Source organism: Sinocyclocheilus rhinocerous, unplaced genomic scaffold, assembly GCF_001515625.1.
Source record: "Sinocyclocheilus rhinocerous isolate Xijiao unplaced genomic scaffold, SAMN03320098_v1.1 scaffold1022, whole genome shotgun sequence".
NCBI lineage: Eukaryota > Metazoa > Chordata > Actinopteri > Cypriniformes > Cyprinidae > Sinocyclocheilus > Sinocyclocheilus rhinocerous.
In genome coordinates, this window is record NW_015656677.1 from 531,794 (window position 1) to 556,864 (window position 25,071).

At 36.3% G+C, this 25,071-nt stretch overlaps 2 protein-coding genes across 2 annotated transcripts; both read right to left on the reverse strand.

The window, feature by feature from the left end:
- Positions 1-2,574: 2,574 nt before the first annotated feature.
- LOC107720781 (intestinal mucin-like protein) lies at positions 2,575-9,053 on the reverse strand. Its single transcript, XM_016528609.1, has 20 exons — positions 9,018-9,053; positions 8,850-8,948; positions 8,612-8,666; positions 7,665-7,839; positions 6,361-6,608; positions 6,098-6,281; positions 5,828-5,999; positions 5,566-5,741; positions 5,363-5,432; positions 5,077-5,177; positions 4,935-4,966; positions 4,645-4,825; positions 4,450-4,554; positions 4,290-4,330; positions 4,064-4,186; positions 3,880-3,978; positions 3,375-3,503; positions 3,229-3,268; positions 3,025-3,148; positions 2,575-2,908 (listed from the first exon to the last, which is right to left on the reverse strand). Exons 4-20 carry the CDS (start codon positions 7,804-7,806, stop codon positions 2,692-2,694), a joined length of 2,184 nt encoding a protein of 727 aa, XP_016384095.1. The 5' UTR covers positions 7,807-7,839; positions 8,612-8,666; positions 8,850-8,948; positions 9,018-9,053; the 3' UTR covers positions 2,575-2,691.
- Positions 9,054-9,160: 107 nt separating this feature from the next.
- LOC107720757 (mucin-2-like) lies at positions 9,161-21,500 on the reverse strand. Its single transcript, XM_016528582.1, has 25 exons — positions 21,489-21,500; positions 21,299-21,389; positions 21,015-21,136; positions 20,668-20,893; positions 20,418-20,543; positions 18,558-18,564; positions 18,049-18,159; positions 17,597-17,735; positions 17,353-17,466; positions 16,745-16,811; positions 16,499-16,636; positions 16,238-16,402; positions 15,820-15,914; positions 15,419-15,545; positions 14,434-14,689; positions 14,279-14,331; positions 13,771-13,871; positions 13,486-13,637; positions 13,042-13,180; positions 12,845-12,949; positions 12,369-12,548; positions 11,996-12,238; positions 11,428-11,584; positions 11,062-11,196; positions 9,161-9,780 (listed from the first exon to the last, which is right to left on the reverse strand). The coding sequence occupies exons 1-25, from the start codon at positions 21,498-21,500 to the stop codon at positions 9,161-9,163; spliced, it is 3,681 nt and encodes a 1,226-aa protein (XP_016384068.1).
- Between the last annotated feature and the right edge of the window lie 3,571 nt (positions 21,501-25,071).

Genomic DNA, 25,071 nt, shown 5'->3' on the forward strand with positions numbered 1-25,071 from the left:
AAAATATTCAAAGGTTTTATAAAATAAATTACAGTAAAATTACTGTAATATTATTATACTGTAAAACTAAGTTACAGTAAGGATATAAGGATATAGTACTGTAAAATTAAGTTGCAGTAAGGGTATTTCACTGTAAATTTAAATTGCGGTAAGGCCATCATACTGTAAAATGAGATTGCGGTAAGGGCATTATACTGTAAAATGAACTTGCGATAAGCTACTGTAAAGGGGTAGTTACAGTAACTTACTGGCAATAGTGCTGCCAGTAATTTACCGCAAAAATACGATAAAAAGTCTTAACAGTGTAGATACATCACATGGCCATTACAATTATTACATTAAGTGAATTTACACATTATCCCATAGGAAAAATGTATTGCTCAGTGGTTGCTTTTCCTAAGCTCAGGAGACTTAGATGAGATTCTCATACATTCTGGTTCCTGTGGCTCAGTGATAGAGCATTGCGTTAGCAGCACAAAAGGTTGTGGGTTCAATTCCGAGGGAGCACATAATGGTAAAAAATGTACAGTCTGAGTGCACTGTAAGTTGCTTTGGATAAAAGCCTCTACTAAATGCATAAATTATTAATTATATATCTCTCATTTTAGTATCGACAGTATTTCAGATGTTTCTCCTAAAATTCCTTAGGAGAAATGGAATTAGACACAAATGAGACATGAGAAACATTTGAGAAAAAAAGAGTAAAAACAGAGAATGTGGTGGAAGAAACATAGAATATCTCTTTATTGTCTTGCTGCAATCTCTATCAAGACTCCATTATAGTAATATTTTATTGCTCAGTGGTTGCTCTTTCTAACCTCAGGAGATGTAGTTGTGATTCTGATGTATTTCTAATTTTAGTCTCAACAGTGTCTCAGATGTTTCTTCTAAAAATCCTTAGGAGAAATAAAGTAGACACAACTGAGACATGAGAAAATTCTGAAAGAAAGGAATCCAAAATGACAATGGGAGAGAAATGTGTGAGAAACATGGGAGATCTCTTTATTGTCTTGCTGTAATCTCTTGCAAGACTCCATTATAAAAATGTAAGAACATCTCACTGCTCAGGGGTTGCTTTTTTGATTGCAATGGGGTTTTTCACCTTTAATGGGCAGGACAGTAGGAGTAGAGACAGGAAACAAATGGACAGGTGAGAACTGAACAGGAGCAGGAAAGTACCTTTAGATGGGATTCAAACCCATGCTGTCTGAGGTGCAGTTGTACCTTCACATCGATGTGCTGTCCACAAGGCTATGGCTCTGACAGAGGCTATTTTACGCTCAGGATACTAAGGGCTGATTCTCTTATATGTCTCATTGAGTAAAAAAAATAAAATAAAAAAAAGAGATCTGAAATGAGGTTACCTTAAGATTGAATGGAAACTTTTGCTCGAGTCTCCTGCTTCTCAAATTATTTAGTGCCTTTCAAGTACCTCACTTGATGCACACTTTGTAAAATTGTTGAGATCTCTTCTAAAGCTTTACAGGAGACAGATATGAGACCCCAAGATTATTTAGCTAAAGGCAAAAAATCTAAACACAGTGTGTGATGTTGTTGAGATCTCTTTAAAGGAGACCATTGTAAGATTCTTAGAGTTTTTATCTCAGGAGACAAGTTTGAGAAGCAGGAGACTCAAGCAAAAATCTCAATTCGATCTTAAAGTAACCTCATTTCTGTCTAGGAGAAACATTTGAGATGTTAAAGAGATCTCACTTTTGATTTTTCTTTCCTATGGGATCTACCTCCCAAAACACAACCTGTTCATGTTTGTTAAGAGATTTTGATACTTGATTAATGCTCTGTTTTCTTGTAGGATGCATTAGACATCCTGTCAGTACAAGTTTCAGATCTGGTATATTACTTTTTTTTTTTCATGATTAATCCATATATTTTTGAAATACAGGATCTTTAATGTACTGCTAAAGTTTAGGAGGGATTCTGACATTCTCATAGTGAAAGCTGCTCTTTTAAAAACAGGATAACAAAGTCAACATGCTGACAAATCATATTACATGAGATGTCAGTAACTGAAGATTATGGTTTTTATTACTGAAAGAGCAAACCTGTCATGCAATGACAGTGGACAAACTGTCACATGACTGTCCATAAACCAGCAATATAAAAGCATACACTAGATGCACTAGATAATTTCAGCTAGGACACGCTTGTGATCTCAAAGTTTTACATGCTCTGACGATCATAACATTTTTTAAGCAATTTAATTGTATCATGCAATTTCGCTGCTAGTAAAACATGATTTGAACCTACTGACTACATTGTTTGGTTATTCACTTTTATACCATTTCTGTAGCTCAAAAAGTAGATTGTGTCACTAGCGCCATGATCTACACCATTTGGCCATGATCTACAAGGTTATGGCCAAATGGTGTAAATAATATTATATATGTATATACAAATATGTGATCATAAACAAAATATGAATAAATACAATTTTATAAAATAAATAAAAGACTCAATATGAATGCGTTTAGGTTTAAGATGCTTTTTATTGCTTTTAATTTCAAACACAAGCAAAATAGTACGCATTTTTAAGAAAAGAAAAAAAGAGACCTATAGATCAAGTTTTAGAAATGTTAAACAAAGCATGTGCAATTTAAATTAATTTCCAAACAAGGTTTTTCACAGAATTCATATTTCAGTGACTTCGTGTGGATGATTTACTGCTGCTGCTCACGGAAGTCCTAAACTGCGTTTTCTTTGGCTGTCTTCAATGAGTGTGTGGCCCACTCCCGCTTTATAACAGTTAGTTCTGCTACAGGCGCACTCCTCAACATGGATGTACGCGTAGGCCACTATGTCTCCATTTATGCAACTAAGATTCACTGTGCGATTGCTTGCGCGAGTGACCTGGCAACAGGTACAAGAGGACAATCCAGGTTCAGTGTACCTACAAATGTGAGAAAGAGAGAAAAACACATGTAAACCATTTCAAACTGGTCACTTATGAGTGTCTGTTTAAGTTAGGATGCCAATTATGACATAACAGAGTCTGTGTCTACTCACCTGCTAAAACTAGCACAGTCTCCACCACAAAATGTCAGGTCCATTCTCTTCTCTGACTGACAGTCGTTGTGATTTATGTAATCGAGAACGGTCTGTACTTGACATCCCTTCATTTGGTCCGAACCTTCAAACACAGACAATTGAACACACATAGACATATAAATCAACCAAAATTCACATTGTTTTCTTTTTAAAAACACTCACAAACTTTGCAGCAGCCATCAGATGACAGCTGGACAGTGCCCTGTAGAGCGAATCACAAAGGCAGAATGTCATCAATGTGATTTAATCACCATGATCAGTCAGTCTAACATGTAAATGTGTGTTTGTATGATACATGAAGTACTGACAGGCTGGCAGTTGGAAATGTTGAAAGGAGGACACTGGACTGTGTATTTGTTGGTGATGAACTGTCCATTAACTTTAGTACACGTGATTCTATCACAGCCCTGATTTGCAGAGGGCAAAGTCTCTCCTTCCTACGAACAAATAGAGAACAAGGTCAAATTCACTGCTAAAATGTTAGGTTTGTTAGGAGGAATGAGATTTTTGAGGAATAATGGCTTAAAGTTGGGTCTTTTCCTCACACAAATTCAGAAAACTTTACTGTAGTACTAGTATTTTAATTATGCTTTTCTGTCCTCGATGATGACAATCCACTTCCCTTGTATGGGGAAAAAAAGCAACATGAACAGTTTCATTTTGTGTTCAAAGAAAGAAAATATTGGTGGGTGGGTAGACTACATTTTTTACATTTATACTTAATTTAACTTTTGAACATCTATTCCTTTAAGTTCCATTTGACCTGAATATTCCACACCTCAAGGCAACTGAACCTTTTACATTTGACTTTACCTTCAATATATGATCGACGCCATTGACATTGACAATGCAGTGAGTTTGCACACACTTTCCACAGCAGTCGTCAAAGTTCGTATCATCATATTCATAACCCTGTGAAAAATAAACATCAAATGAAGTCAATGTAATTATACTCAGTCCTGAGACAAGCTGATCAGAAGCTTGTCATGCCACTTACAGGATCACATTTCTTATTGCACTGCACAAATTCACATTTGATCTGGAAGAACTGCGTTTTAGGATCCATGTCCCACGTACAGCTGCATTCCTGACAGTCAACAACATTGATGTCGGTACCAGGCTGGGGGAAGTGATGGGAAAGAGATGAGCATGTAAAGCTTAATTATTATATTTAAAAAATCTGAAATGTTTTTTTTAAGTATTATTACAGTCATTTTAGTTACCTCATACTCCACATTTTTGTGGACGCACACTTTCTTTGGCTCTGAGGTGGCAAACAACAAAACATAAAACTATACAGAATGATATTACAGACACCATCTGAGACAAAAATAAGCATACAAATGTCACAAAAATGAACTGAAGTGTGAATAATAGCAATACCGCATTTGATTACTGGACAGCATTTTCCATCAGGCACTTCCAGGACTGGTGCATATCCGACTGCACACTTTGTATCCATAGGTGGGCACATGTTGACATCACAATCTACATCACACAAATCAAAAGAAAGATGTGAACCCAAACCAAAAAAACTGTACTCTTGAAAAAAACACAAAAAAAAATACATAAACTTACTGCAAACTTGTTTGCTGCAGCATGGGTCTGAAGGATCAGTGGCATTGACCAGCACAAAGCCAGGCTCAGTGCAGCTCGCAGGGTTCACATCAGGACACTTCTTGGAGTTTGGACAGTTTACAGATTTGCTGGCCTTGTCACAGATACACTCCTCACAGTTGTACACAAAAACTTCATCGAACTGTCACAAAATATCAAGAGAATTCAGGTAAACGTTTTGGAATGACCTTGAAATTGAAATTCTAGTATAGAGTAAACAGCTAAATTAAAACTGTTAAATACCGCCATACCTCACGTGGTGTTCCAGAGGCATCCAGGCATCCTAAAAACAAAAATAAGACAGATATGTTCTTGAAAAGCAGCTAAGACATGCAGGATTTTTTTGTACATCTCAATAAGCATGCACATAAACTTGACTCGAAGGCTTCTCACCGCATTTGTTCACACAGGCTCCTGACTCCTTGTTGAAGAGCAATGAGCCCTCAGGACAGAAGCAGCCCTCTGTGGGCACTTTAATTGTGTTCTCTCCAGGTCTGCAAAGTATTTACCTTTTTTTATTACATACATATCACCTGAGATTCATTCCAATAAACATCTGCATAATAATACTATTTTATTCCCTGTCATATTCCCATCCCTCAGTTTACAATACTAAAGCAGTAAACTTTCATATTCACAAATATCTAAATTCTTAAACAATTTGGATAAATTGGCATACATATCAGCACAGGTTGGTGGCTCAGCTGGACCACAAGGATTGAAGACTTTATCTGCTGGACATTCAATATCTGGGGAAGAAAAGACAAACACAACACTTACACACAATAATCTCTAAACTTCCAAAAGTCTGAGATCAAAGTTAAGGGTTGTGGAAAAACCTAAAGAAACAGTATGATATAAAATTAATAAAATGCAACTTACTGCAAAGGTTAGTGTAGTTCCTCCAGTGTATGCAGATCCCTAATTGAGAGCAAGACCTCGCGTAAGCCTGCAGACTGGTACACACCACGGCAGGGTTGCTCATATGACAACTGTCATATTCACATGCTAAAAAGAAGTTTTCGGGGGACTGATGGGAATGGCATGCTTTGAACAAGCTGAGAAAGACAGAGGTAGTACATATCACTTTGGAAGCTCCGTATATTGAAATGTATAATAAAACCACCATACAGAACCCACTCACTCGCTTTTGAGGAGGTCGCAGTCAGGATTAACTGGGCAAGGCTTAGATGTAGTTTTTGCAGTTGGAGTGCAAATTTCACTGGCTGGCCAGTAATCTGCCATCACTGCACAGTCGTCCACCAAGATCCCTCCAGGGATCATGCAGTCATCAGCCTGGTTGTTGTTGCATGTACCTTAGTGAGAATTAATTTGGAGTAATTTAGATGGGCAATGCATAAAAACAAATCCCTCATATACCATCCACACAAAATATGGGGAGTGACTGACTTACCACAGTGACCTTGTGTGTTGTTTCCAAAAAAATGGTATGACAGACTGACTTCAAAGCCTGTGGCTCCAAATGTTATATTAGCACCCCGCAGTGGAATAGTCAGAATCAAGTTTAGGCCTGAGTTTACAACTCTCACACCATTACGAGTATATGGTAGTGGTATCTTTTTGTTGTTCTCAAAAGCCTGTTATGACAGGAGAATTTTAGGATACTTAGTAAAGCAGACAAAACATGTTACTCATTCCAAATCTAGAAAGTCTCACCTCTAGGTCTGCACCTCCTATGAGATTGTGATTTATGAGTGTTATGACTAGATTGTTGTAAGACACAATTATAGATCTGGGACAGGATACATGCTCAACAGGGTCACAGTAGACACTTTCGATGTCGATCTTCAAATTGAATCGAGGACTGATTTCCTCCATTAATACATAAGTGCAGTTTCCTTGATAACTGTAAAAGTGTCCATCAAATGTGCGGTAATGCGGGTCACCCCAGCCTTCACAAACGCCTATGATTAGGAGAGGGTGAACAAAAAAACAAAAAACAGCATTCACTTATTTGAACTGAACAAGCTACTTGACTTTGGTAAACACTAAGGGCCAGATTTACTTACAGCTTGTTCCAGGCAAACCCTCTTTTTTAACTGCAAAAAGAGGGTTTGCCTGGAACAAGCTGTTAGTAAATCTGCTTTTTTACTAATGACATACAGTGAAAAATAAGCAATGAAAGGTGTGGACAGTAATTTTTGCGGCTGATCTTATTGCATGCGCATTTGTAGGAGTTTTCCTCTCAGATGCAAAATTTCTCAGAGAAGAGTATTTAAATGAATCATGCATGATTTACTAAGGTTTGCGGTAGTCAAATTACTGGTATTTGTGCCATTATTTAATGCTAAAAAAAAACACATCTTAATCCATTTTGTGCTTGACATGGCTGCGATAGTTGCTGATAGGAGGAGGCCACAGAGAAGACAGAGCTCATGGTAGAAGTGAGAATTTTCTCCACTTGTGTTAATTTATTTGGAATGACAATGTTATCTGAATATATCGATTACCAAGCCACATACTTTTTTTTATTTTGTGTTCCTGTTCCTATATTGCATTGTCAGTATGGAAATGAGCTGGCTGCTTCTGTGTTCTTTAATTTGTGCAGTAGATCAGTCACAACTTTCCACTCCCATTTGTGCTTTTATGGGATTGCGGTCTAATGTTAATTTGACCTGTTTAGTAAATCTGATCCTATGTGCATTGATTGTTGAAAATAACAATTGACATTTGAAGAATTGAAAATGTCATCATAACCACTTTGTCATTTAACCTGTGACAGAGACTATTTTATTTTCTTGCGCCACATCAAAGCAAAGAGACTCAATGAGATGCAAGGAAATCACAGATCATGACTGCATTGTTTTCAGTTAAAATGTTCAATTATAGTAATTTTGAAGGAACATATTCAAAATTCAAGCACTGAATACAAAGCATATTGGGCTTGACAGGACATCATTGCTATTAATTTAAATAATTACGGAATCAAATATAAAGATTGTGAATACCAGTTTACTCACAGTCACATGCATAATATTGGCAGCAGTGATACTCATCGTAGACAAGCACTGGGTCTTTGCCATTTTCACAGGTGATGTTCTGCAGTGGAGGGCATTCCAATGGGATAACTTCTATGATGCAGTCTTCTGTGCACCTCGCCATATAGCAGTGACAAAGGTAGAAGATCCCACTGAACTGGTGATAATGAGAAAAGTACTAGAATTAGAAAGACTGATACATGTAAAATTACAATGTAGTGTATGTTATTTTCTTTGGAATATTTAAATGACAACATGGATACTTATAAAAGTACATTCCTCCAGTAGAAAAAAAATTACGCTACATGAAGGGGTCATGACATGGAGAATCAAAATGTTCTTGATATTAACACATATAAGAGGTTCCTCTACAGTAATAAGTTTCAGAACTCAAAACTAACTGCCCAGTTTAAAATATGAATTATTCTTTTCTACCCTTCTGAAAACGGGAGAATCGTGATGTCCTCGACCCGCCTCTTAACGTACATCATATGTAATTGTATGTAATCATGGAGGTTATGTCTGTTCATCAATCACAACAGTGATACATGTTGTGGTTGCGTTGTATAAATTTTGACTGCCTTGGTATATGACTCTGGCTCAAACATTTATGTCCTTATCACAGTGCTTGCCATCTCAAGTATCAAAATACATGACATGCTGTAAAGCAGGACATGGATATGGTGCAATAGATTTAGCCAATCAAAACAGTGTGCATTTACGTCAGTTTCTGCAAGAGGTCGCCCCTTGACATTGAGTGGTTTTCACAGAGAGTGAAAATGTGGATGGAAAATTATCATTTTTACAAATATTGGACCTCTGATGTAAAAAATCTTTATAAACTAACCTCAAGAAACAATATAAAAATCTGAAACTGCATTTCATGACCCCTTGAAACAAAAATTAAAAGAAAGTATATTAAATAGTACATTTTTGGCCCATTCTGGACATTCGCAAGGTAGAGTTGGTGTAGGAGTAGGTGTAGGGGTAGGTGTAGTACTGGAAACCAACAATGTAGATGTAAATGCTGTTGTTGTTGTAGTAGGCTTTGTGGTAGCTGTCGTTGTAGGGGTAGCTGACGTTGTGGGTTCTGGTGTTGTTGTAGTAGACTTTGTTGTAGTTGTCGGTGTTGGGGTAGATGATGTGGTAGGTTCTGGTGATGTTGTGGTAAGTTCTGGTGTTGTTGTAGTAGACTTTGTTGTTGTTGTTGTTGTTGTCGGTGTAGGAGTAGATGATGTGGTAGGTTCTGGTGTTGTTGTAGTAGACTTTGTTGTTGTTGTTGTTGTTGTCGGTGTAGGAGTAGATGATGTGGTAGGTTCTGGTGTTGTAGTAGACTTTGTGGTAGTTGTCGGTGTAGGGGTAGATGATGTGGTAGGTTCTGGTGTTGTTGTAGTAGACTTGGTTGTTGTTGTTGTTGTTGTTGTAGGAGTAGAAGATGTGGTAGGTTCTGGTGTTGTTGTAGTAGACTTTGTTGTTGTTTAAGGGCGGGCATTCTGTTGTTCTTTCTTACACACCAATCCATATGAAACATTGCACTGGGCAACTTGATTTGATTCCTGAATATAATCATCAAAGCTCATGTCAGGTTGGCCCACAGCCCTACATTCGATATCTACTGGCTGTTCACAGATCTCTTTTCCACTTTCTCTAATGTTTTCATAAGTCTCCAAGTCATGCCCTCCTACATCAGGATGATATTCATTAAACCAGTCAGACCACAAACATATACATATACATGGTGTAGGCGTAGTTGATGTTGAAGTAAATGTGATAGTTGTTGTTGTAGAGGTAGATGATGTGGTAGATTCCAGTGTTGTAGTAGACTTAGTGGTAGTTGCCGGTGTGGGGGTAGATGATGTGGTAGGTTCTGGTGTTGTAGTAGGCATTGTAGTAGTTGTCGGTGTAGGAGTAGATGATGTGGTAGGTTCTGGTGTTGTTGTAGTAGACATTGTAGTAGTTGTCGGTGTAGGAGTAGATGATGTGGTAGGTTCTGGTGTTGTAGTAGACTCTGACTCTGGTGGCGGTATACATGTCTCCACACAGATCTGATTTTGCTCATCAAAAATAGGCTTATCCTCTGGACATTTTGGATAACATCCTGCATAAATAAATAAATAAATATAGTTACACATACATCATCAGTTCTTAACTGGTGAGTCATGATCACAAATGGTTTTGTGAATTACTGGCAAGAGAGATTGCTATTAGTTGAATTATTATACAAGTTCTATTATTTTAATTATATTTAGTTTAATAATTTTACTTAAAGGGTTAGTTCACCCAAAGATGAAAATTTTCCTGTGATTTACTCACCCTCGAGCTATCCTAGGTGTATATGACTTTCTTCTTTCAGACGAATCCAATCGGAGTTTTATTAAAAATTGTCCTGGCTCCTCTGGACTGTTGAACAGAAACACTTGCCCACTGCAATGATAACGCTTGGAAGAGCCAGGACAATTTTTAATATAACTCCGATTGGATTCGTCTGAAAGAAGAAAGTCATATACACCTAGGATGCCTCGAGGGTGAGTAAATCACATGCAAATTTAAATTTTTGGGTGAACTAACCCATTAATGACATACTTTATTGTTAATAACAAAATTACATTGCACTAGATCACTTTATTAGAAATTTGAAGGTTTATGAACATTTCTAAGCAGTCCTGTAGTTAATAGGGAAGTCCTGAGCCTCTCTCACGGATCGGTATCGGGGCCGATCAAGATTGCTTCGCTGTGCCTTGTTTACAATATTCCCTAGATACTGTTTGCAATAAATTCTACGTATTTTGTCCCTCAAAGACTCAAAAAGCACCTGATGGAGTTTCAACACCACATCAAGCTTCTTCCGATTCATAAAGATGCCAGTAAAGATATGCCACCTTGGCCAGAGTCGGCTTGAAGTTGTGCATCTTTGGAAGCGGAGCCGCAAGCACAAGGTTACAAAAAATGCCGTGCACAATGCCACGCAAAATGGGGTCTAGCACACTCAACATGCACGACCTCCCACACCACGATGACATAATTTTTGCCGCGCGCACCTTTGTGCTCACATGGATGTGTCACATATAAACCAGGCTTTATGCAAGAATAAATGCTTAACGTACAAATATTGTCTTTCCCTATAGATTGTGGGGTAATTTTGGAATTAGAAAGTGCTTAAGAAAGAGAGGTATAAGAGATAAAGATCAATATTGGTATAATTACAACAAAACAAATATGTCTTCTATTACTTTCCACCAAAAATGTTGTTCATTAATGGTTTTCGTTCCTTGAACCATTTCTAATCCCAGTTTATCACTAAATAAATGGTCCAGAAATATCCAGTGTACATAATCGGTCTTGAAAAATGCAAACTAGCGTGCACCAGATGTCAACTCACCTTCCAGAAGGGGTAAACTGTTATTACTGTGAGTACCATTAAGGTTGAGACAGGTTTTGTAGAAAGGTGTATGACAAGGATTGTAATGCCATATGCACTCTTCTGTTCCATTATTGTAGAAGTCACAGTACACAGCTGACAGAGAAACATGGACAGAAGTATGAATGTGTACAGTTGAACTAAATGAAATTCAATAAAACTGCAGTACATTGTTAAAAGAAAGAAATCACTTCAAGCAATGATCAGGCAATCAATTTATTCACATTATCTTTTTTGTGAAAACACAGTAGCTGAAAATTCAGAATCTGCAATAATCACATTAAAAGATTACAGATTAAGATGTGCACTAGAGTTAAAGATGCTTACGGCAGATCTCAGGTGTTCTCCAGTTCACACAAACATCTGCCTCATTGCAGGCTTGAGCATAAGCTGCCACAGCTGTACAGAAGCACTCACAATCTCCACCTGTGTCACATGCACACGAGTCCTTCACACAGTTCTCATAATAAGGGATTGGTTCCACCTGTGGGAACATGCATTTCCATCCTTAAAAATATGTATGATTCTTGTATACCACATTATGATGACCGTGATTTCACCAAGTACAACATGTTCCTGGATCAACATCCTTGTTGATCCTGGAACAACATTCCAATTAACCAATCAGAATTGAGGGATAGCTTTTCAGGAAATATCTGTGTTAGGCTTACGATCAGGGTTAGGTGCTTCTACGCCCTTGATTTTAGGAATAAATTATGGGTAGGGTTAGGTTTAGGGGTAGGGATTGGGTTTAGTCTATATTTTTGGACAGTAATGTTGATCCTGGATCAACAAAAGATGTTGATCCAGGAACATGTCTTCCTTGGCAAAATCACGGCAACCACCACATTATAGGGAACTCCATTTATTTACTCAGAAGCCTTTGCAGCTGTACCTTGTTATGGCAGACTTTGAATGGACCATTGATATCCTTGATGATGCTACATTGTATTTTTGCCCATGTCTCTCGATTGGGGGTCTCAAGGCATGGGTCGTAGTCTGGTTTTGCATCCGGACATATGCTTCCTTTCCAGCTGTCCACAAACTCCAGGATATTTGAAGTTGGCAAATTTCCCTGAGTGGTAAAGTCATCTTTTCCATTTTCATTGAAATTTCCACACAGACCACAAACGTCTCCCTGTCAAAAAACAATAAAGCACAGATGTTGCGCTACAAATAAATCAAATTCAGGGACTGTTGCCAATTGTTTGGAAGCGTAAGTTCAAAACATAAAAAATTGAAGATCATGAGTCATGGCTCCAACTCACCATGAGCTGAGGTTGCAGAATGATGCGGACGGTGGTTTTGCGGTCCCACAAAACTGTCAGTCCAATGTTAGCATCAATGACAAGGTACATCCCAATGATTTTCTCAGTGTACTCGATCTTTGGACCCCTTGCAATATCAGTGGCCTTTACATTTCCATCAACAAGCTGCAGCAAAGTCCTCTGTGTGAGAGAGAAGTAAACAAAAAACGGTCGCAAACATCGTAAAACAACTATAGAATCCAATGACAGACATTGATTCTGTATTGCTTTCAAATGTTGAAGAGAATGAGGGGAGGAAATCCTTCATTGGCCTTTAAAATGAACAAAATTGTACACTATTATTGTCTTATACTACACGTAACAACTTTAACATGCTGAACAGCTAAAAACGTTTTATTTTTCTCTGAATGTACCACATAGTACTGAATATTTTGCCAAACATAAAACTGCATAGCATGCTACGCCTGTGGCCTTACCCCCAAAAGTATTTTGACAGCCTTTGAACATGTGGTTCCTGTTGTTCCACAAGGCATATTCTCAGTGATCACACGAAAGTTGCCAGTTTTATTTCCACACTTGTTCTGCAAAACAAGAGAACGTACTGTGTTGCCTCCTGAAGGCAGAGCTTTATTTGTAATTTTTTTAAATAAAGCCTCTGACCAGATGCACATACCTGAGCAGCAATATAACTGCAATCTCCCCTAAAGCTGAATTTTTGCTGATCAAAAGTTATATAACGTCCACTGCCGTAAATGGCGCATATGCCTGGACACTTATAATGTGTACATTTCCATTTTCCCCGTTGGCAAGTGCTGTAAATATAGAGGGAGACTCAAATCTTGTGTGGTTCTACAGTATTATACTATAGATCATTAAAGGCCAGGTTGTATTTCCTCATTACTTAGGGGTTTTATGATAATGTTACTTTATTGTGGCAATGGTAATGGCTGTTGTTCTACACTGGATTAATACTGTAAACAAAAAATAAATGTAAACAATTTAAAAATATTTTCATTACTTGAAATAAAATAAACATTAACTGAACAAAAAAAAAAGTAAATACAAAATATCATTAAAAACTACAATAGTATACTAAAATAACACCAGTTTTACAGACCATTGATTGCAGTCTATGCTTATCTCAGCTCCTGGTGCGTAATCCAGTCCACTATGTTTACACGAGCAGTAGTCTGGTTTAACACAATGTCCTCTCCCATCATCCAATAGACCAAAAGGACACTGGCAGCCAGACTGACAGTCCAGTGAGAACTGGAAAGAAGGGAAGAAAACATTATGTACAAGCAAAATGCTGTTATCCACACAAATAACACCATCAGCAAAATCAAGTGATAGACTTTGGGAAAGAAAAAGAGAGAAGAGATCTTAGAATCTATAGACTCACACAGTCAACTTCCTGTTGCAGACAAGTCTTTGCACACTCCAATCCATGTTCATCTGGGGCTGCTGTACTGCAGTTGAAGAAAACCTTCGGAGAGGAACATCCTGCCAAAGATATCAGACGCTGCATCATTCATGTACTTGTAATATCAGAAACCATATTCAAAAACTGTTAACGACAGACATCGAGCAATTGTAAAAAAAATTAACAATTGTGATAAAAGTTAAAAGTTAACTTGTGCAGCATCATTTATATTTGCCTTCTGCCACCTTGTTCTCTAACATATCAGCACTGGCCATTAAAAAATCCATATTAATCAACCACTATTTATTGTTCACTGTTTGTTGGTTATTAAAACCTTGGTTAGCCAGTTAATTTCAACATCACATTTGACTAGATAACTTTATAATGCCTTGGTTACAGATGCCATGATAGCCTAGTACTAATGATAGTAGTCTATATAAACTGAAAACAAACTTATTTAACATATGTAGTAGATAACTTTTCATACCCAGAATTTTGGTTTTCCAGGAACGACAGTGAAGTTTTCCATTCATGCAAACACTGGACAGAGAAATAAGATCAAATTGTATATTAAATTCATAGTTTTTACCTTTCTTGTATAACTACTCCACTAATACCCACAGTATATTATCATTCACTTACCAGTGTTCATCCCTAATGGTGACAGACTTGCCGGAATGAATTTTCTGTCCGTTGTGGTGACATGGACATTTTTCCATAGGTACACACAGTCCATTCTCATCCTGGTAGAGTCCCTCTGGACATGCGCATCCGTCAACGGGCACAAAGTCAACGCTGCAGCTTTGGCGCTCAGAGGCGAGAGACAGACAGGTACGCTGACAGTTCTGCAGCTCATAGGAGTAGTTCTGCGAGGCCGGGCAATTCTCTGTATATTTCTCTGTGGGGATCAGTTTGAAAGGGATTGTGTCTTAAAGATGCATGTAGCAAAATGACATAAGCATTCTTCTAATCTTCTAGGTTAGATAAGGGATTTTCAAGTTTTTGGAGACACCCAAATATGATGATCCCTCTTGTAAAGGATGCCCTTCCTAAAATATAAAGGCAGCTATATAGTTTTATATACTTACATAGTGTGTGAAAAATGGTAAGCATTATATTATAAAGATATGAAGTTGGCATCAACTTCATTAACACTGAATTAAAATGTATATTACCTGGAAAATATTTACAACGCAGGCCCCCGGTTTCACAGACAAGGCTTAAGCTAGTCCCAGACTAAAATGCATGTTTAAGCTGTCTCAACTGAAAATATCTTGCTCTGACATATCTTAAAATATGTCCGTGTCATTGTTCTGTGTCAAGATGCACACCTGTAATGTTTTCTTCTAAGGCATTTTTGTAAAAGTATCTTAATTTAACTAAGGCCTAGTCCTGACTTTTAAAGTTTACTCTCATTATGCTTTATGCATAATCTCACATTCCTTGCAGTATACATTTTTTTCCTTTGCACTATTCTCTGTATTATAAAAATTTAATATTAAATACATTTGAATTTAATTCTAAAGGTTCAAGGCCCCGTTTCAAAAACAAACTTTTGATGTTTTGTTCACTGAAATTGTCCAGTCATCAATCCATCTACAGAATCAATCATTTTCAGCCATCTTACTGCACACAATGTCTCTCCAGCCTTGGAGGATTATTCCTTTAGCTGCACAGGCCCGGGCGTACGCGGAGAACACGGTACACAGACAGTCCTCACTCTTCTCACAGGTACAGCTGGAGTATTTGCATCTCTAAAAAATACATAGACATGTTGTGTCACTGCATGTTGTGGAAGCTGGGATAAATTGAATTAAACTTTTAAAGTCCTAGATTTAAAGCTAAATAGAAATATTTAAAAAACAAAAGCACATGCAATTACTAAAACGCAACATGTAAGCATAAAACGTATTACTATATACTATAATACAATATAAATAATATTAAATGAACACTGGGTTGCTTAGTTGCAAAAGCTTAAAAAATACTGCTTGTCTGTATATAATCCGCTACTGTTTAAGATCATACTTTGTAGTAGCTGTCTGGATTGACAGTGGTGTGACATTTGGCAAAGAGGCTCTCCTTGTCCTTCATCTTGGAACACCAGTGCTCAGCAAAGTGCTCTAAAAGCATCATAAAATATGGGAATTTAATTAAAACTCCTACTTAAGAACAAAACAGATATAGTATTAAACATGGGCACCACGTAATTTTATGTGGAAATACTGGCTGATGCAACTGTATTGGAAGAATACTGACACCTGTTGATGTGGTTATATTCAGTCATACGTGAACACCCACTAGTGCTCTTGAGTGCTTCCAAATCTATTACTATCCTATCCACTTATAAACACTTTGGTATATGTATAAAACAAGACGAATACAGAATTAAAAACAAACCGGTCTGACTTCGCCACATTGACTTTGGAAGCAAAAAGTCTCTCACCGCTGTCACTGCTGTAGGAACAGGGGTCGTCCAGTCTCTCAGTACGGTCGGGGCAGTTGGACTGCGCCTTCCAGGCGTTTGCAAAGGAAACCGCTGTACCCTCCACCACTCCCTGAGGGGTCTTCAGATCATCTGACAGCACTTTGTTAAAATTTCCACAAAGACCTGCAGAAACAAACAAATGCCACAACATTGGTTTTCATGATGGATTCACTTTATAATTCAGATGTTTTTTCGTGCTTTTTAAGACCGAGGTCTCACCACAAGTCTTGCCCTGGAAGCTTTGGTCCACGGTGATGTACACCTGCATAAGAGGCACCAGCTGTACCTGCACCTGCAGCCCAAAGGTGGTCTGAAGCATGATGTGAAACGATGACGGCATGAACACCGTGAAGCCAGCTGAGAGAAAAAGAGTCGAAGAGCTTGAAAAACACTTCATATATATATATATTTTAGCACATGGGCTCTAAAACACAGAAAAGAAATAAAAAGCTTCTTCTCCCTCACCTGTCATGTAAGGAAGTGAAATTTCTGCATTGTGTTGCACCGTCCCGTCAGCTTTAATAATCAGAGGCTGAAGAAGAAAGATCACCGTTTTATTTTTCACAAGCTACACTGCTTTTCAATAATAATAAAAAAAAAAAATACTATTATTATTAACCAAGGACACATTACGTTGAATAAAAATAACAGTAAAGTCTGCTGTTTTATTTCTATTCCTCAAGCAATCTTGAAACTGTTTAAGCAGCACAATTGTTTTCAACATTAATGATAAGAAATGTTTCTGCAGCACCAAATCAACATGTTAGAATGATATCTGAAGAATCACATGACACTGAAGATTGAAAAATCATACATTGTAATCACAGGAATATATTACGTTCAAATATATTACAATAGAAAACAGTTGCTTAACAATATTGCTGTTTTGACGGTATTTTCAATCAAATAAATGCAGCCTTGGTAAGCATAAACATTTGAAACATTTCACTGACCTTAAACTTTTGAACAGCACTGTAACATGTACATCTCATTACTCACTCAGACTGTCAAAAAGACCTGTTTGCTATAAAAGCCAAATATGCAAGATTGTGGAAGTAGAGAGGTGTACTCACATTTTTCATATCGTTGTCAAACAGCACCACAACAGACTTTAAACAGGTGTCAGTTTGATGAGTAAAACATGGAACAATCAGACCCAATATGATGAACTTAGACTCCTTACAGTCCTACAAAAACAAATGCAGAAGTTGACATTTATTAAGAATTTCACATATTCATAAAGCATGGATACAACCATAAATCCCAACATGTCTTAGCAATTAAATAAGGTGTAGTTAGCAACTAAAACACACATACTTTTGAGAGCACATAGTTGCAGTCTCCATGGAAAGTGAATTCTTTCCCGTCAAAGGTGGTAAAGTGAGATCCTTCTTCTACTGAGCACAGGCCAGGGCCGGGAATACTTGTACAGATCCAGTTTCCCTCCTTACATATGCTGAGTTAAATAATACAATTACAAACAGACGTGGAAAACAATGAGCTTCAGATGCCAACATGGTAAATCACAGTTCTGATATTTTTATATATTTATGAAACTGCCATTTTTCCTATTCATCCAGTGTCATCATAATTTAGCATATTGTCATGAATATGCAGTTAACAGTAATATTGATGAATAGACATATTTTTCTTGTATATGAGTAGTAAAATACATGAAAGGACACAAAATGCACTAGGATAAAAAAAAATGCGCCATACATATGGATATTAGGAATATGAGGAGAACTGAGTGAAATGTGTTTTCTTACCATTCTTCCTCATCTTCGCGTAGGATCTCTCCTGTGCTGTAGACGCGGTCATGCTTGCACTGACACTTTTCTGCTGGGATGCAGCCCGTGTTTGAGATGTCATCTGCAAAACTATTAGGCCTAACTTTTTACAACAACAAGAATAGCAATGTACAGTGAGAGAATTGGAAGATTTACTACTCATTACTTTTATAAATAATTGCAAGTGCATTTAAAAAATAATTTTTCTATTAATCCATTAGTCTGCATTTACATTGCTTAATCTATTTTGACAAATTATATTTTTCTCCCTTTTGAAAATGAATCCCGCATTTATGTGAGGGATGGGGAATGTATGTGTCACTCCCGAAATTGTACTGCTTGTACAGGGTATATGGCCCTTAGCAGCACAAAAAAAACCTATTATTCAAATTCTAAACAGATTATATTTAGCCTATAAAGTGCGCAAATAGCGCTTCCTTTATAATCACTAAAAAGGTGTCACTTACTTCAGTTCATCGCAATCTCACAAAGTTCCTTTATAACCAATGAACCTCTAATTTATACCATGTTACAGTGAAAAAAACAGTCAAAATCTGGCGTTTAGCCGTGAGTGAATTCTTACTCATTTGAATGGAATGGCCAATCAGAGGTGCTCAAGAATCAACAGATATGTATGTGATTGGCTACTTTGCTTAATGCTACAAAAAACAAGTTGAAAATAGAAACTTTTGATGTTGTCCAGAGCGTAAACACAAATATGTACTGGAGAGTTTACCAAATCTGCTTCACCGATATATTACATTTTCAACTTAGGGTGGTTTTCACTGCGTGGGAAAATGGCGGTGTGGCATGAGAGTGTGAGAAAAGTGTGAATTGCATGAATCATATCTTTTGATTCTTGAGAGTTGGCAGCCCTGGTTAAAGATGTACTTTCATAAGAGTTGTTTTGAGCTCATGATGAGGCAGACTAGCCTATAAACTCACCATAACGGCATCCTCTTTGTTCCACATGACAGTGATGCCCATTTTGGAATAGAGTCTGATGTAAATTGAGTTCTCTTCCACAAGGATCCCTGCGACATGCACGGGCAGCGTTACTCTGAACAAGAGAAAAGATTCAAATGAAAGATTGACCAAACAGAATACATTTTTAAGCCTTTAACAGTTGGTTGGGTTCCCCAGAATCGTACTTTTCTCCATTGACTACGACCTGTTTCTCGGTCAGTTCAACGCCAATGTCATTGATGGTAATCGACACCCTGCTGATGTTTGGGCCAGTGCTGTGTTCTGTTCTCTTCACGTGAACTGAGAACTGGCGAATGAGGCTTTGGCAGTCAGACACCAGGTTATACTCGCACATGCCTGGGAACTGATACACGTCTCCATCGAACGTCTTGAAGTGGAAGTTTCCCCACATGCTACAGATGTTGTTGACATGGTTACTGGGATAGACTGCAAAAAATGGGAGAAAACAAAGAAATATGAAAAGTTTTGTTTTTGAAAAAATTTTAGAGCATTTTGGGAATTTTTGTTCTTCTACCACAGCCCATAAAGTAAAATATAATTTATTAAATACAAATTTCTTTAAGTTGCTTTTCAAGTGTTGATCGCTGAAATAATATATGTATGTAAAACATCAAATCTATGCTGACAGCAGTTATTTCAATGCATTTACATTTGAATTATGTGTCCTTAAATTTTAATTACAATTATGTTTGCAAACTCAATTAAAATTCAGTAATTCAAATGACATTCTCAGATAATTCCTGATTTGGTCACTTTTACATTTGTACTAAAACAGTCAATCCACAAATTTATGCAAAGCTGATCAAGTTGAACTTCAAGTCACCATGAAGGGAAGTAAATCAACTTTGTCACTTTTTCACAACTGAAAATATTTTGTAACTTCTAAGGCAAGTCATCAATGGCACTGATAGCATCAGGGTCAGGTGATGAAACTATGATCTTCACAACAGTCATCAGCTAGTTGGTTCTTTTTTCTTTTTCTTTCCAGATGCTGATACCAATGCTGTTTCCAACCACATCATCAAGTATATTATTTTTTATTTTTATTTTTTTTGTGGGGCAAATATGAATTTTCAGCAGCCGTTACTCCAGTCTACAGTGTCACATGATCCTTCAGAAGAAAATGTCTTATCGTTATCATTAATGCTGAAAACAGTTGTGCTGCTTACTCTTCAAAAATAGAAATAGAAATCTTTTGTAACATTCAAAATCTATCCTTATAAGTCTTTACTATAACTTTTGATCAATGTAATGCATCCTTGCTGAATAAAAGATTCCTTTAAAAAATTCTTACCGACCCCAGACTTTTGAACAGTAGTTTATATTAATTTGGTTTATATTATATAAATAGTGGTACTGACCTGGCGGGCAAAAGCATCCATCACTGTTGTGTTCCTCACACAGTGCATTTGTGTCTTTGTGCAAGCATGTGTCCATACAGGGGGAGCCACTTTCAGAATGTACCATATTGTAGGGGCACTTCACGGCTGCATAGGAATACAAGACACACAGAGTCTTTACAACTGCTATTAATAAGATATAAAAACAAAGGAACAGCTCAAGAGAGAAGAATCCTATCATTTTCACCAGAATTATCAAGGCATTTCTTACCACAGAAGTTTGCTGTCCTCCAGGACGGTGGAGTTCCTCCAGCATGAGAGCACTGACGTGAATATTCAGACAAAGTCGCACAGAGCGCAGAGATGCTGGTGTCTTCATCTTCAGGTTGGCTCGAGCAAATATCGTTCGTACAGGCCTTGATATATGGCTCTGTGTTCAAAACCCAGCTACAAGAAGACCACTTTTCATCCTCCAAAAGGTCTGCACAATCTGCCCACTGTTGTGAAAAGGACATGGAACATCTTGAAGGTCCATATTAAGTAACAATACTAGAATTCCGAGTTGCTGTTGTAACTAACAATTTAATCTGGAATGATCAGCTTTCTTCTGTAACTTACAAATTTTTCACATTTGTCCACCACATTTTGCTCATCGTCGTTTTCAAAAGGATCTTCGCAGACATGTGTTGGGTTGGGAACTCTGTGCTTATTACCAAACTCAGCATAGCCAACCCTCCGTCCTGTAATAAATAAGACAGACACTTGATCTTGGCTATTCTTAAAACTCTTGGAGATTCATCAAATTCGGAATCCATTAGGCATAATCATTTATACTGTTCATAATTGGTCAAATAATCACTATGTAGAGAAAAGTAAGAAATCAGGCTGTAAAAGTGACTTACCAGATTCAATGAACTCACTATAAACTGGAACACCATTGAAATCACCACACAGTCCACAAGTCCGACTGGAATATTTGGAGTCTAGTTCCACCTAACAAAGGACCACACAAAAATGTACTGTTAGATCATTTGACTTAATATTTGTGGCCATTTGGACTTTATGTCAGTAGTAATGTTATGTGATCAGAGCATGCAAAACCATGGAATATAGAAGAGATACGAATGAGGCTTTGGCAGTCAGACACCAGGTTATACTCGCACATGCCTGGGAACTGATACACGTCTCCATCGAACGTCTTGAAGTGGAAGTTTCCCCACATGCTACAGATGTTGTTGACATGGTTACTGGGATAGACTGCAAAAAATGGGAGAAAACAAAGAAATATGAAAAGTTTTGTTTTTGAAAAAATTTTAGAGCATTTTGGGAATTTTTGTTCTTCTACCACAGCCCATAAAGTAAAATATAATTTATTAAATACAAATTTCTTTAAGTTGCTTTTCAAGTGTTGATCGCTGAAATAATATATGTATGTAAAACATCAAATCTATGCTGACAGCAGTTATTTCAATGCATTTACATTTGAATTATGTGTCCTTAAATTTTAATTACAATTATGTTTGCAAACTCAATTAAAATTCAGGCATTCTCAGATAATTCCTGCATTTGGTCCCTTTTACATTTGTCAATCCACAAATGTATGGAAAGTTGATCAAGCTGAACTTCAAGTCATCATGAAGGGAAGTAAATGAACTTTGTCACTTTTTGACACAACTGAAAATATTTAGTAACTTCTAAGGTAAGTAATCAATGGCACTGATAGTATCAGGTTCAGGTGATGAAACTATGCTCTTCACAACTGTCAACAGCTGGTTGGTTCCTGTTTTTTCTTTCTTTCCAGATGCTGACACCAATGCTGTTTTCAACCACAACATCAAGCTATTTGACAAGATAAAATCATCTTTGAAATTCAACTTTGCATCAACATTGCCATGGTCAAGGTTACAATCCTAAAGAAACATATAATGATAAAAAAAGCTGTGAATTTAAAATGATTTGTTATACTTAATAACGGATGTACATACTCAAATTCTAATGCACTTAAAATGTCATATATTGAATTTTAAATATAAAAGCTTCCAAATTGTATACTGATTGAACTTAAAATAAAATAAAATAAAAAGGTGTCTTATTGAGGGGATGCCAAATTGTGACAATAGAAGTAATTTCTGGTTGTATATATCCTCAAGAAACATATATTGATTTTAAAAAAATGTAATTTAATTTAAAAAAAATTTTTTTTACTTAACTTATGTACATTCAAATTCTAACACACTTAACATTTCATATATTTAATCTTAAATATAAAAGCTTCCAAATTGTATACTGATTGAACTAAACTTAACTAATAAAATAAAATAAAATAAAATAAAAAGGTGTCTTATTAAGGGGACACCAAATACAATATAAGTAATTTCTGGTTGTTAATATAAAATAATTATATTATTAAGGACAGGATTTAGACAGATGTGATTTTAAAAAATTTAAAAATCATACAGTCAGAGAAATATCATGCTAATAATAAAAAAAAAATTTAAAACTGTTTTTAAAAATAAAATAAAATAAAAAAGACAGATGAAACCCCTCAAGAACCATTTCAAGTAGGACATTTTTGACTGAAAGTTAACTCTTACCTGTCTTTGAATCAACCTGAATGCCGGTAAGTGCCAGAAGCAGTATGCAGACTGTAGATGTTCTCCACTCCATGGTGGGAGGTGAGAGAGGTCTACAGGTAGAGCTTCAGTACTGTTGGATTTGTTTTCATACCCTCTTTTATATCATTTCTCATTCACCTTTCCCTCCCCACCCTGCAGGGAGGGTCTGCCAGCTTTCTGTGGTGTATGTGACAGAAAAAAAGTCAACATGCTATTACGAAAGTCCAGTGATGGCATGTGTGTGTGTGTGTGTGTGTGTGTGTGTGTGTGTGAGGGCGGCAGTTCCTCTGCCTCTCTAAATGATGTTTGATGAGACGTTTAATAAAATTTATGTAATGAACATTATATTTACAGCAGGGTGTGAATAATTTACAACTCCTGTATACATGTATGATGAGGATTAGTAAATCCTTATCATACTAAAACCTGCTAAATAAATATACAATACATGATTAATAAACCATTTAGCAGCTGATATGGAGAATGAGATGAAGACTAATGGTCTCGTGTAAATAACTAGTCTTAAGTGTCCTGAGTGGCTTTGTAGACATCCATATGAATTTATCAAGAAGGATATGGTCATAAATGTGTCAAATTAATCAAATTTTCCATCAAGCTTGCAGCAAAATGGCAGTACATGTCGAATGACCACATATATGATTGCGTATGAGGTTTGAACATCCTGTCTGTGATGCAGATAATCTGACGTTCAGCATCTTTGCAGGTACACAGGTGTGTCTCAAGCTCCTGAATGCCACCTGTGCTTTCGTCAATTAAAACAAACTGACCATTCACCATCTGGCAGTGCTCATATCCTGATCCTTTTCTTGTTAAAGACTTTAGAATTGTGAGAAATGTGATGTTATGCATAACCATTTATGGCTATTTCTTCAGCTATTTTTTCAAGCATGGCTGACCCTGTGGACCTTTCGAAAAATGATGAGTTCATCCGGAAATGAAACATCAGTCATCTAAAAGTTCTACAGTATTTAAAGTGAAATCAAATCAAATCAAATAAATAAATAAATACAAACAAAGGGTCTTACTAAGGGGACAACAAATGGTAACAAGATAGGAAATTTCTGATTGTTGTTTAGATGCAGTAAAAATAACTACATACCGACAGGATTTAGACAACATGATGCTAATAAAACTCAATTAAAACCTTTTTAAAAATAATAAAAATAAATCAATTAAAATAAAATAAAAAATGAAATCCATTTATAGGTAAATGAGCATGTTTGACTCTACACATTTAGGAAAATAATTCGTTCATCCAAAAATTATATATTTATCATTGAAAGCATATATTTATCATTTATAAAAATGTATAGTAGAATGTGCAAGCTGCTCATTTATGTATCCTAAATATACATAATAATTAAAAAAACAAAAACAAAATAAAAACGTTGATATTTAGCTGGCATTGTTGTTGCAACTTGAATGAAAAAAAGAAAATAAAAATCATGACATTAAGTTTCATTAGGAAGGAAATATTACAAAATACATCTCATAATGCAATACAACTTTTAACTTCTACTTTCATATTTTAATCAAGGCATGGGGAAATATAGGGAGATTATACCGTAAAGCATATTACATTTTATAAACATACAATGATTATAAATAGGCTATACATTTGCAATTCAGTTTGCAAGCTCAAATGGATGCATGTATCTGTATACCTCGATATGATAAATTTGATTAATGTTTTTTTTTTTTTCAAATTAAGGTACACTGGCATATTGATTATATTAAATTATTTACAGAATGTTTTAATAAATTTAATAAAAAATGTAAAAAAATATGTAATTTAAATTTTTTTTTTAATTGACAGGGCCCTTCATTTCTTACTTTCCACTAGTGTTAATTTTGTCAGCTATTTTCAATTTTAGTCTTAGTCTTAGTCCCTTGTTAAATGTCCTTTTTAGATTTTTATCATATTTAGTCAACCTTATCCTATTTAGTTTTAGTCAAGTTTTAGTCGACTAAAAGTCTCAACTTTTTAGTCTAGTTTTAGTCAAAGAAAATCTAAAGTATTTTAGTCTAGTTTTAGTCAA